The 13,453-nt window shown below is 44.4% G+C and overlaps 1 protein-coding gene across 4 annotated transcripts in view; it reads left to right on the top strand.

Annotated features, from left to right (window-relative positions):
• The window catches only part of NOD2 (nucleotide binding oligomerization domain containing 2), a 216,183-nt gene that overhangs the window by 165,700 nt on the left and 37,030 nt on the right, over positions 1 to 13,453 (top strand). For all 4 annotated transcript variants that reach the window (XM_068261577.1, XM_068261576.1, XM_068261574.1 and 1 more), the window contains exon 3: positions 3,300 to 3,408. In XM_068261577.1, coding sequence (XP_068117678.1) covers positions 3,300 to 3,408 — 109 coding nt within the window. The remainder of the gene's footprint in view (positions 1 to 3,299; positions 3,409 to 13,453) is intronic.

The following is a 13,453-nucleotide window of genomic DNA, read 5'->3' as shown; positions in this document are numbered from 1 at the left end:
CATAATGCAGATCTGGTTGTGAGATCAGGACATGATCTATGCGTGAGTACTTTTTATGTGGATTAGAGTAATATGTAAAATCCTTGTCTCTTGGGTTAAAGATTCTCCATACATCCATTAAGTTTGTCTTTGAATAGGCTTTTGATTTTTTTAAGACACCGGAATGGAACCACAGACCTCCCATTAGATGTATCAAGTGAAGGGTTCAAGGGGATGTTGCTGTCTGCTCCCCAGATTATCATCCCTTTTGCGAAAGACAGGAGTTGTGAAACCACTTTGGCTAAAAAAAACAGTCTGCTTCTCATTAGGGGTATAAACTGCCACTAGAGTAATGTCCCTATTGTCAAGTTTACCTAATAGAAAGATAAATCGTCCCTCTGGGTCTATTTGGGATTTGGTGATCTCAATCTCACATCCCTTGTGAAGTAGAATGGTTACTCCCTTGGTCTTTCCTGTCGGTGAGACCGCGTGATAGCTCCTGGTAAAGTTTCTGTCTCTGAGATGGGGGATGTGGTTTTTGGAGAAATGAGTCTCCTGGAGCATTGCAATGCTTACTTTCTCTTTTTGTAATAATTGCAGGAGCGCAGTTCTGCGTTCTGGGGTGTTTAGTCCCCTGACATTGTAAGACACGACCTTCCAGGAACCAGCACGCGGCATAGTTAGACTACCAAGGGGCGAGTAGTTACCTTCAAAGGTGTTTTGTATAGGGTTGATCCTTGGGAGCAATCCCGTTAGTAAGCTGACATATGCCAAAAATATAACAGTCCACTCAGTTACTGTCATCTGAGCTGACTATCAATTCTCTATAGTCGTGATAGTCTGCTAGTGTATAATATACGGTTAGGTGAAGAATCTACTATGTAGATTACTTAAAGTGATACCGTAGGTAAGCTCAGCAATTATGTAATAATTGCTGTGTGGGGGTGGTATTCTAGGGCCAAGCGGCAGAGACGGCCGGTGAACAGAAAGAGAGAAAAAAAAACCTCAATCTCAAACAGCCACCGTCTCCCCCCTCCCCCCAACCTCTTAATTCTATATTTTGAAGCTAAATTAAAGATAAACTCCAACAACTGGCGTGAGCCAGGAACTATTAAACTAATATAATAGAAAGAACTCTTATAGGTCCTGAGTGTGTGTGCCCTGTATCAAGGGTATCATTTACATTTCACTATATTATAAGGTGTCTTCAAGGTTGTCCCATTGCAAGTGTGTGTATATACGCAAAAAACATTAGGTGTGGAACTTGCTTATGACCTGTAGGGGGAAATGGCTAGGTTAAAACAGCAGGTAGTGATATATAGATCATGCCAAATTAAACACTTCAATTTTTCTAGATGATGAATTCTAGGGCTTCTCATATACATAGATGCGTACATGGCAGTGAAAAACAGTACCCAGTTCCTTTGCTTTCACTCTGTACCTATATCTAATGATAAAGAAAACAAGAGGAGAAGAGCAAAACAAAGCCAAACGGGGGGCTTATCCACAATATATTTTAACAGGATTATTATATCGTGCAACTTTCACTGATAGGCATCGGCCCTGGTTGGATTCAAAGGGGGAAAAGCACACAGTACAAAAGGGGTTCCTTCAGTCTGAAGCATAAAGTCGGACCTGAGTTAGGCAGAGTTCAGTGAAAGTTTGCAAACTCTATTAGTAAAGAACCAAGTGACCACGGAACACCGGGGGTCAAATGTAAAGTTATAGTATTATATGAAGAACGTATACTACCAGATTCTACGAAGAGAGGGTTGATGGCTGTGGGGCTGCGTCAGTTCAAGAAAGGTCTGAGTCCTCCAATTCAGGTGGTAGAGCCTCGAGCTCAATGGTGTCATCTTGTACCTCTGGCACTTGTCTTTCCATAGGTAAGTCTGAGGAGGAGCTGTGTCTTCTTCTTCGGTTAGAACCTGGGGGTCTAAAGCTTTTGTACGGCGATCCGTAGGGGTTCCCCGAGAGGGAGGGTCTGTCAGCTGGGCCCTTGTTCGGTGCTGCGGTCATCTCACCATTCTCCGGATACCACTCAGGCAATCGGATTTTCGGAAGGCCTAGAATCTTGCAGAAGTGCGGCGTATCAGCAGGAGTACGAAGCATGGCGTTAATGGTGCCTTTGGTGGCGTGTAGGCAGAAGGGGAATCTCCACCTGTATATAATGCTTCTGTCTCGGAGCACTTGCAAGAGAGGTTTCAGTGCTCTTCTATTTTGGAGAGTAATAATGGACAGGTCCTGGAAGAGTTTTATATCTGCGTCATTAAATTTGATGCCGTCCTGCTCTCTCGCCCTTTTCATAACTTCTTCTTTGAGGGAGAAGCTTGCGAAGCAGCAAATAACGTCTCTCGGTGGGTCCTCCTCATTTCGTCTTGGTCTTAATGCTCTGTGAGCTCTTTCTAGGTCAATCTGTGCGTCTTTGGGTCTTTCCAGCAGCTCATTGAAAATTGCAGTGATGGCGGACCTGATTTGGTCATTCGCTACCGTTTCTGGCAGGCCTCTAACTCTTATGTTGTTGCGCCTACCTCGATTGTCCAGATCTTCCAGTCTGTGCTGGAAGTCTAGCATCTTTGAGTCCTGGTACGCTGCACGGTCCTGGATCTTACTGACCTGCTTTTTAGTTTCTTGCCCTTCCTGCTCCACCACCGAGAGACGTCTGTTGATCTGCGTAACTTCTTCTCGTAAGTCCGCAATGGCGGCTGAGAGGGTGTCTTTGATATCAGAGGCAATAGCTTTTAGGAGTTCTGTCGTAGGCATATTATTTAAGCGATCTAGTACCCCAGTGTCTGTGGGCGGAGGTGACGATCGTGATGCACTCTGGACGGGCGCGCCGGCCTTAGGGGACGCCGGCGCCATATTGCCGCTGGTAGGCCCGTGTCCGCCTTTTTGCGTGCGGAATATCTCTGGGATGTGTTTTGGAGTTGATGCCTCCGGGTCCCCGGTGGTCCTGGGGTCCGGCTGGCTCTTTTTGGTGGCTTTGTTAGAGTTTATCTTGGTTTGCGGCTAGGGGAAGGAGCGGGTCAGCAGCGGAGCACTCTCCTCACGCAGCCATCTTCAAGCGGCGCCAAGCCACGCCCCATGATGGCTGTGCTTTCTATGCACAAAAGAGAATGTAGGCATTCTGAAATTGTTGATTAGTAATTCTCTCTCTCTCTTGAAGTAGTATTTACTTTATGGCCAACTTTACTATTAAAATGTTAATGTTTTAGCTGCTAACATGTATCATACTGGGTGAGTGACAGTTAACATGTGGTGTTATGATGTAGCAGAGCACAATATTGTTAAGCTAATCTATCTTAATTGTGTTCCATAAGGCAAGAAGACTTCTTGACCTCATTCAACTGAAGGGAGATGAACCTGCAAAATGTCTTATAGATTTCATCCACAATTTACAAGAAGGCGTGGTTGCACAAGTCACAGATGGTAACCTTTTAATAATTATCCTAATTTAAAGTACTCGTGTATTTACATTTAAAAGAAACATCCAAGGAGTTTAAAAAAAAAGATCCACTTACCTGGGGCTTCCTCCAGCCCGTGGCAGCCGTCCTGTGCCCTCGCCGCAGCTACGGAGGCTCCCGGTCTTCTCCGCTGCAGAACCCGACCTCGCCAGATCGGGTTCCGAGTCGGCGTCTTCTGAGCTTCGGAGCTGTGATGAGGGCACAGGACAGCTGTCACGGGCTGGAGGAAGCCCCAGGTAAGTGGATCCTTTTTTTTAAACTCCTTGGACACTCACTTTAAGTTGCTTAAGTGGCCATTACATTTGCCTTAAAGGAGTCATCAGCCAAAACCAGGTCCCCCCCCCACTCTACTTACCCAGGGCTTCCTCCAGTCCCTTGCAGCTGACACGTCCCACACCTCAGCTCTACTCTCAGCCGGTGGCTCGGGATCCCTGTGGGTGCAGAGGCCGACCTTGAGGTCGTCTCTACTGCGCCAGCGTGAGTGCTGCTGTCAACCAAGCCCACGTTGTCCGCAGTGTAGTGCGGGCAACATGGACTTGATTGACATTGGCGCTCGCGCCGTCGCACTAGAGGAAGTCGCCCTCATCACTGGCGGGGACCCAAAACCGGCTGCTGAGAATGGAGCTGTGGCATGGGACGTACCAGCTGCAAGGGGCTGGAGGAAGCCCTGGGTAAGTAGAGCGGGGGGACCTGGTTTTGCCTAATGACTCCTTTAAAGAGAAACTTTCACCGAAGATGGAACTTCATCCCAATCAGTAGCCTATGCCCCCTTTGCTTAGATAAATCTTTACCTTTCCTCGAATAGATCGGGGAGTCTGTGTGGCTGATATGGTGGTGAACCCCTCCCACGGTGTGATGCCTTTCAAAGTTTCACAGAGGGGCCCAGTGATTTCTAGTTATGTCGATATACAGCTGATTCTATCACTATGATTGAATCTGCTTGAAATCAGTAACGCAAACGTTGCCCAATCAATTGATTTCTGTTGAAAGATGACCATTTCAGTTGATTGGGAAGGGCGGAAAATTTACCTGCTTACTGCCTTTTACCGCTGCCAGAGCGTAGATTTCAGTCTTCCATCACTGCGTGCTCCCATCGCTATTGCAGCCACTGCACTCTGCTAAAGAAAGCTGAGCTCTGTGGGCCAGTCAGAAGTCATTTTTCATTGGTTCCTGACCTTGTGATGGCTGTAATTGGCTCACTAAAATAGGGAGGCATTGTGTGCGAGGGTTAATATTGATTTCAATAGTAAGATAGATTTCAGAATTTTTCAGTTCATTGGAGAACAAAAACTGGAGGTAAGGGCTCGTTTCCACTGTTGTGGTGCGGAATCGACTGGATTCCACCGCAGAAGAAATCGCATGCGGCTGCGTTTCCGCATGCGGATTTAGCCGCGATTTCGCATGCGATTTTGCATGGCAAGGAGCCAGGCGAATTTAACCATGTCACTGCCTGAGTAAAGCTCCATAGCAAACCATGCGAAATCGCACGCGAAATCGCGGGGAAATCCGCATGACAAAGCCGCATGCGATTTCCCTATTAAATGCATAAGCGGCGATTCGCCCGCATTCCTCCCGCACGCGAAATCTGACGGCTCTGCCGTGCAGATTTCTGCCGCACCGAAAAACGCTCCCGCCGCCGCACAAGTGGAAACAGCCCCATCCACTTACATTGACTATGCGAATCCGCATGCAGTGCCCGCATGCGGATTCGCTATAGTGGAAACGAGCCCTTAGTCTACTAAAAAGACCCAATTGTTCACAATGTACGTCAAAGGAAACAATGTCTTTGGTAAACTGATGCATGTAAAGACATGCTTCAGTACACCTAGGGACAAATAATTTACTGGAATATATCTCACAACAGGTTTTGTTACATTTTGTAACATTTGTTTTTGAGGTCCTTTTTAAGTTTCCTGAACATTCTTGTCATGTAGCTAATCCCAAGAATTTTCACATGAATTCTTTGTATTTTACTTCCTCTTATGATTACTTGGTAGAGTATGTGCTCGTTGGCCAGAGCATGTTAGCATAGAGGAAATGCTTACTAATGTCTAGCTGAGTATTTAGAAGTGAATGTAGCATTATGTCAAACAGAATGTTGCCTTCCTAAACCATAAGGTATTTGCGATTATTCAGGTTAGTGTGAGCTCTGTGGTGTCACACAATGCATCACTGCTGAATATGCAGATCGTCTTTGTTGTCCCTCAAAGCTAAACACACCTCCAGAATCACTTGAATGCAAAGATGTCAACTTGTTAGTATTATAGAGCCACAATAATGTGATATGCTTACAGACTGTTTTGGATTGGTTGATCCTCTTCAGTGCATGGCATGGATTAATGTGGCTCTATGCGGTAGGACTTGAAACGCTCAGTTACACATTGCCCAGCAGGCTTATGGTGAACCAGAACTCCTAGGAGTGTGGAAGGGCTGGGGGTGAAAGAGACCAAAAAGCCTCTTTATCAAAATGCTTTGCATTCTTGCGCTGCTCAAACAGGGCCAACAGGTGATCACACACTCTAGCAACTCCTGCAAGCTGGGCTGTACAGCTGGACTTGGTAAAAACAAAACAGAAGAAAGAAGGAGCGCTCCGTAGTGTGTTATCCTTTCTTGGTTAAATAATGCGCATAACAAATTGCACTTACTAGATATGATGACATCCAGGCATATATCTGGCCTAAAAATCCCTCTCAGCAGCAACCAGCAGGGGTAACCTGGGAACGGCTATGGCCACTAGCAGTCCGGGTCGTAATGTTATGGAAGACCAGAGTTGCCCGCCATGGTTCTCAACGTGTGCTGGTGACGTCACGACCCGGACTGCTACTGGCCATAGCCGTTCCCAGGTTACCACTGCTGGTTGCTGCTGAGAGGGCATTTTAGCCCAGATATATGCCTGTATGTCATCATATCTAGTAAGTGCAATTTGTTATGCGCATTGTTTTAACCATTAAAGGATAACACAATAAGGAGCTCTCCTCCTTTATTCTATTATGCAGAATAGAAGTTTGCCTTCTAAAAACAGAAGGTATTTGCGATTATTTAGGCTGAGGTGTACCACAATGCATCACTGCTGAATATGCAAATCATCTCTTTGTTGTCCCTGAAAGCTAAACACTCCTCCAGAATCACTGGAATGCAGTGATGTGTCAGCTTGTTGTTAATTGTATAGCCCCACACTAATCTAACATGCATACATACAGACTGTTTCAGATTGGTTGATCCTCATCAGTGCATGACTTGGATTAATATGGCTCTATGAGATAGGCTTTTAAATCACATCTTTGTTGTCCTTTTGTTTTGCATAGCATTCTAGTAGGGAGGCTTTTTAGTATTATGTAAGGATAGATGTATTATCCATTACAGAATTATTGAGATTTTTGCGCTAGGCTCCCAGGTGTTTGCTCCTTTTGTTTGCAAGTCAGAATATTGTGCAGTAGGGATGGTAGCAAAGTCTTGCTAAATCTCTATTTTGCTGCAGTATAGTAATTCTATAAGATTTATTGAGGGTTCTGAGTCTAGTCATCCAGTCATGCCAAGCAGCAGAATGATTGTTTTTCACAATGCTAATTTCGAGCATTGTTTTAATGGCTGTGCACAGATGTGAGAGGATGTCACCACCGGAACATGATGACGTGGTCCCCCATGCCTGTTCTGCTGTCACTACCGGTCTTCAGCATTAAATTGCGATAAGTCAAGCCCTCTAAGGAAATTTTTTTTTTTTTTTTTTTACATTTGACGATAATTTACATTAACTGTTAATCTTCTGAAAAAATATAAATAATTTTTCTAAACCTTAGGGGAATGTACAAGCTTGAAAAAAAATATTTATTTTGTATAATGAAAAATTATTTTTTTTTAAATCTCTCTGATTTTCTGTGGCCCTTATGCAATTGCTTTTTCTCCTGAGTTTTCTACCAGCTACACTGCACTCACTACACTAACCTCCTGATGTTCCACCAGTTACAATGCACCACACTACACTTCACTAATCCCTCCCCCGCCTAGCTACACTACCTTACACTGACCCCAACTGACCCACCAGCTACTCTAACTAATAGATGCAGCAGAAGATCTCAATTGATCCAGCCAGCACCTGCAAGTCTTCTCCATCTCCAGCCACTGTTATTCTGTAGCTCAAAGTCCTCTCGTCCTCCATCTTCTCCTCTCCACCTCCAGCCACTGTAATGCTGTAGCTCTGAGTCCTCTTCTCCTCCATCTCCTCCTCTTGCTGCTGTAATGCTTTAGCTCTGAGTCCTCTCCTCCTTGTCTATGTCTCCAGCTGCAGTTATAATATCCTGCTGCTCTGGATCTCCTGAGGTCTCCGTCCTTCCTGGTTACTGGTGCCCTCTCTTTGTGTGACCTGAGGGCACACGTGTGCCGAGGTTACGCATGATGTGCAGCCCACAGACACCATTAACCAGGAAGGACGGAGGCCTCAGAAGATTCAGAGCAGCAGGATGTTATTAGCTGGAGACATAGATGAGGAGAAGAGGACTTGCATCTTTTTGGAATCTGGCAGGGAAACTACCTGAACCCACATGAACACAAGGAGAATATAGCGAACCATCTGATTTCGGTGCATCACTGCACTGAGTGTGCTGATCAATGATGCAGCACTGCATGCCTGATTTGGGCACCAGAGTTTTAGACGTACGCCGCACAAATTAGTAAAAGAAAAGTCATTTGGTCGCTGGCAATAGCAGGTGCCCAAATTACATGTCCAGCCCACGTTGCTGCAACTTGGAGGGATAATAGTAATCAGCACATGACGAAGTTTGTGCAGGAGCAGGGTGAGTTATTTTTTGGCATCACGTGGCGCTGAAATGGCCCGCGCTGAGAATTATTATTTAGTATTTATATAGCAAGGACATTTTTCCCAGTGCTGTATCTTGGCGCCCAAGATAGCGACACTATTTCTAAGGCACACCCACAGACCTGATGAAGCGGCTGTAGCCGAGAAACGCGTTGCCATTTGTGCCTCAATAAAATTAAGTATTTACTACTACCTTACGTGTGAGATTCACTACTATAAGGTAGGAACAAGGAAACCTTCCTTCCTATTATCATATGATCCTACTACCTACTACTGATATATGTCTACGGGCGCCTCCTATTTTTCCTAATTTTCCCAGGTAAGTATGGTACCTGAGGCACTTCTCGTCTCAGCTACACTTTAAGGTTTTACTGCTGGGAAGTTCAAAGGGTCATCAGCTCTTCTCTGTTTCATAGTTTAAAATACAGAGTGTAGCTTGTAAACTGCAAATAATGCAATGTTCTAGCTTTTTTTTATATCTGAAAATAAAAATATGGGACTCTTTTCTTTGCTACTAATGTTCTATCAATTATCCATACTACACATACAATTCATTATATCATAAGGTGTTTTTTTTCTTTTTTGCTTAAGTGTCACTTTAAACCAGAGGTGCCCACACTTTCTCGGTTGGTGAGTAAATTATCAAGTCAAAATGTTCTGCCCATGTACAATTTTAGGAGCACATTTGTATATACAGAAAGCAAACTGTAGTGAGGTCGAGATCTACCATGAAGTCCTTCGCGATCTACCTAATGGGTACACCTGCTTTAAACAGTGTCAAGTATTACTTGGTGCACACAAAGGCAAATGCTGACATTTTAAACATTTGTTAAATGCTTTTCTGCTGTGGGACACAAAGCACATGGGTAGCTAAGTACAGCTACTTCCATTTTGAACATGCTCAGTAGGCTACCTTGGTAGGCATTTGGGAGTCTTGCTCAAAGACTCCTTATTTAAGGGTGTAACAATAGCCCCCATGACCAGCGCAGTCACAGGGGGCTTGGAGGCTGTGGGGACTTGCCTTTCCACCCACATGCAGAGTACAGCACTTAGAGTGGATGGGGTGCCATGAATCCTACTTACACTAATTACAATACTTGCAACAATACTATAATCCAATAATACATGATCATTTACTTGCTCATCTTTAGTTAATAATTCAATTAATACAGAAAAAGATAATAAGACATATCACATTTATATCACGCTTTTCTCCTGGTGGACTCAAAGCACTTGAAGGCTGCAGCCACTTAGGGCATGCCCCAAGGGGTCGACTAGGATCATTAAAGCGGATCCGAGATAAAAAACTAACTGTAACAAGTAACTTGTCTATATACCTTATCTAAAGTTTAGATATTTTACAAAGCAAATCTAGCTGCAAACAGCTTTAATAGAAAATGATTATTTCTTCCTGTGATAAAATGACAGCAGCCATGTTGTTTGTAAACATTACACAGAGGCAGGCTTATCTGTATCTTGAGCAAAGAAAACTAATCCCCCCTCCTCCTCCCCTCTGCCTTTGAAATCTCTGGCTAGTAATACCTCCTCCTTCTCCTGCCCAGACTGAGCTCCCATGAGCCCTTACTACTGCCAAGGCTCTCTGAAAACCTGTGGGCGTGGTTTATTTAGTTTATAGGGAATTAGAGTATTAAAACAAAAACAAAAAAGTATTTGACTTGAGGAATGCCCTATAAACAATAGGAAAGGAACACAATTATGCAATGAGTAAAAGTTCACCTCGGATCCACTTTAAAGAGAAACTCCAACCTAGAATTGAACTTTATCCCAATCAGTAGCTGATATCCCCGTTTACATGAGAAATATAATGCTTTTCACAAACAGACCATCAGGGGGCGCTGTATGACTGATTTTGTGCTGAAACCCCTCCCACAAGAAGCTCTGAGTACCGCGGTACTCTGGGCAAACTGCCACAATGTAACAATGTTCACAGACAGGAATTAGCTGTTTACAGCTGTCTCTAACAGCCAAAAACAGCTAGGAGCAGCTACATAACCTGCCCACAGTAAAAATGTCACCACGTAATAAATGTCAGAATGTAAATCGGGGAGAGGAAAGATTTTACAATGAGCAAACACTGACTAAATCATTTATACATAATTATGGTGAAAATGAAGCACTTTTTTTACTACATTATTTTCACTGGAGTTCCTCTTTAAGTCACGCCCATAGACTCCTTACTGTCTTTCGTACTGGCTTGAGCTGGGAATCCAACCCTGGTCAAAGGCTCAAATCCCTTACCAGTATGCTGTCCAGCTGAAGTATAGATGACCTCAAGAGGGAATTCAAAAGCTGATGAGTGCTAGTGAGCTAAGGTGCAATGTGCAAAGAAAGGTGCAAGTGCATGGACTAGCAATGCTAGTCAGTGTTAGTGTGCAAAAAAAACCCCCATAAAACAAAATGGTAACAAAAAGTAAGAGCTAGAGAATAGCTGCAAAAATGATGAAACAGCGGCTTGTATGAAAAAGTGATATGTGCCTTTGAGTAAATTAGTGGCTTCTGACAACATTAGAAGAAAAGAAAATGTAGGTCCGTGTAAAGGTTATATAAAAATAACTGTGCTAAGTGGAGAAAAAAAAATATTTTAAAAAATCTGACAAAGAACACCGAATAGCATATGGGGTGATGGGTGACTTCCCCGACCAGGCTGAGTCTTAGGCGTTACCCCAAAGATTTTCTCTGCACTCTGGGTTTCTCCTTCGCTCTAAAAACATAATGGTGAATTAACTAGTTTCCTTCAAAATAACTGGCTGTAATCTATAAAGGACTTATAGCTACAGTAGGCATTATTTTGTGAACATTTGTGGTGGGCAGAAAGGGTGGCTACATACATCCAATTTTAATTGCCCAAACGAGAGTCCAGTTTTACCACTTGCATGTAGTTTGACAGAGATGTTCTGAATTGGAAGAAGCTGAACACCACAATATTACATGGTACATCAGTCAATCTTCCCCAGTATTCCCCTGTCATCCATGAACATGCAATTGTTCTTATTGGTGATGATTATACTTTGAAGAGGACATCTACGTTGATAATTTCTCCATTGCGTCACATATGTGCTCTTGTCTTGTAGCTAGAATGTGTTTTGTTTATCATGATCTTCCATATACAGTAACTCTCTTTGCTGCAATTTGACCTTTTGGCCTACTTTGCAGCAAAGCTGTGTTTAAAACTCAATTTACAGAAGATATTGAAGGGATTGCTTTAGAGTGCGCTGTACATGCCTAGGATCTTATCAACCCCTTTTTTTGTTTAATTGTACAGAACATTTTTGGCAGATATATTGCAAGCTTCAAATGCTTGCATAAAGAAAGTCAACAGGAAAGGCATTAATCATTAGCAAAGTGGAATGTATTGAGGATTAATTACTAAACAAACAAAAAGTGTTACCGGTAACTCATTCTTAGTTCAAATGCAAAGTGGTGGTGGGAAGGTACATATAATAATGTGTACATTTGAAAATGCTGCACACTAATTTGGGTGTGTCGTAAATCGAAAAAATGTGGTTAAGGTCGTAGAGAATAGCGGTAGTAGAATATAAGTAAATTTACAGATGGTCTACTATTTTATTTAGTTGATATAGTGAAATATCAGTAATATTTGATATTTCACTATAACCCAGTGCCAGCGCTACCATGTTGGCAAAGGGGCAATCCAACCAGGGCCTCAGAGCCTGTAGGGCCCCCCAGGTCCCCCCCCCATCTTAAAGGGAACCAGAGAGGATCAAAAAAGGTTTTATACATACTTGGGGCTTCCTCCAGCCCCATACGCACGGATCGCTCCCACGCCACCGTCCTCTGCTGCCTGGATCCGCCGGTACCGGGTCCCGTCATTGCCGCAAGTCGGCCAGTCGGCCGGCGGATGCGGCCGATTCTCCGCATCACACGGAGCTCCCTCTATACAAGTATGCATGAGGCTGCCTACTGCGCAGCCGCATGCGTACGGGTATGGAGGGAGCCCCTGTGATGCAGACAATTGGCTGCGTCCGCCGGAAGTGACGGGCCTGGTACCGGCGGTTCCAGGAAGCGGAGGATGGCGGCGTGGGAGCGATCCAGGCTTATGGGGCTGGAAGAAGCCCCAAGTATGTATAAGAGCTCTTTCTATTTCCAGGCTCCATTCCTCTCTGGTTCCCTTTAACTGTTGCTCCTGGGGCCTCTGCAGAGTCTTTTGCAGAGTAGCATCTCACCTGTGCTGGTGGGCAGGTGAGACACTACACTACCCTAGACTCTGCAGAGGCCCCAGCAAAGTTAAGTTGGGAGGTGATTGGGAGGGAGGGTCAGCAGCCAGCTCAGGGGCCCAGGAGGGAAATTTGACTGCAACAAAGGGCCCTAATTCCTGTTTTTGGTCGGGGGGTGTCTGTTGGGGGCCCCCGATTTTGCCCTGGGGCCCCATTGTTACTAGAAGCGGCCCTGCTATAATCTAACCTCTCCCTACTCTAATACATAACCCTCCCCTGGTTCTGATTAACCTTTAACCCCCATGGTGCCTAACCTAAACCCCCTCGTGGTGTCTAACTTTAATCCCCCTCCCGTGGTGCCAAGCCTTAAACCTTGCCCTGGTGGAGCCTAAGCTTAACCCCCCCTCAGTGGACAACACACCTTAACCCCTCTAAATACCCCCACCCTTTTTACACACCCCCCCCCCCAACATGCTAACCCCCACAAAAAATATGGGTACTCGCTAAATATTGGGCGCCGGGGACAATCCACTATGCAAACAGCGGCTATTAATAGCAGATGATTTATGCCTGGTATTAGTAGCCGCAGTTTGCATAGCGGATGGCTCAGACTCCCACTATTTAGTGAGTCCCCGATTTTGTTGCGCTTTTTTTTTAGCTATTCCTCATAATAATCAACCACTGATTTTTATTAGGCTATCCATTCTTAAAGTATAAGTGTAGTTATAAAATGTCACAGTTCTCATAATATGCGCTACCCTTATAGTTCCCACATACACCACTATTGAAGTTCTTTAAGAGACCCGTTCTCCTGGTTTCCACTAACGAAATGGTGCCTAGTGACCCGCCAGGTATATTCACCACTGTGGGACAAGCGTCGTCCAGAAGCTCAAGAAGCAAAAGACTTAAAAAGAGGAAAAAATCATAGTACAGTCTGCTATGGTTTTCCGAGTGGAAGACCTTCATCTTATGGGGGCCCAGTGATGAATAACACAGCTACG

The sequence above is a fragment of the Hyperolius riggenbachi genome, chromosome 11 (genome assembly GCF_040937935.1).
Source record: "Hyperolius riggenbachi isolate aHypRig1 chromosome 11, aHypRig1.pri, whole genome shotgun sequence".
Classification (NCBI taxonomy): Eukaryota; Metazoa; Chordata; class Amphibia; order Anura; family Hyperoliidae; genus Hyperolius; species Hyperolius riggenbachi.
Note: the sequence above shows the minus strand (reverse complement) of the source record. Positions and strands in the feature narration are given on the sequence as shown.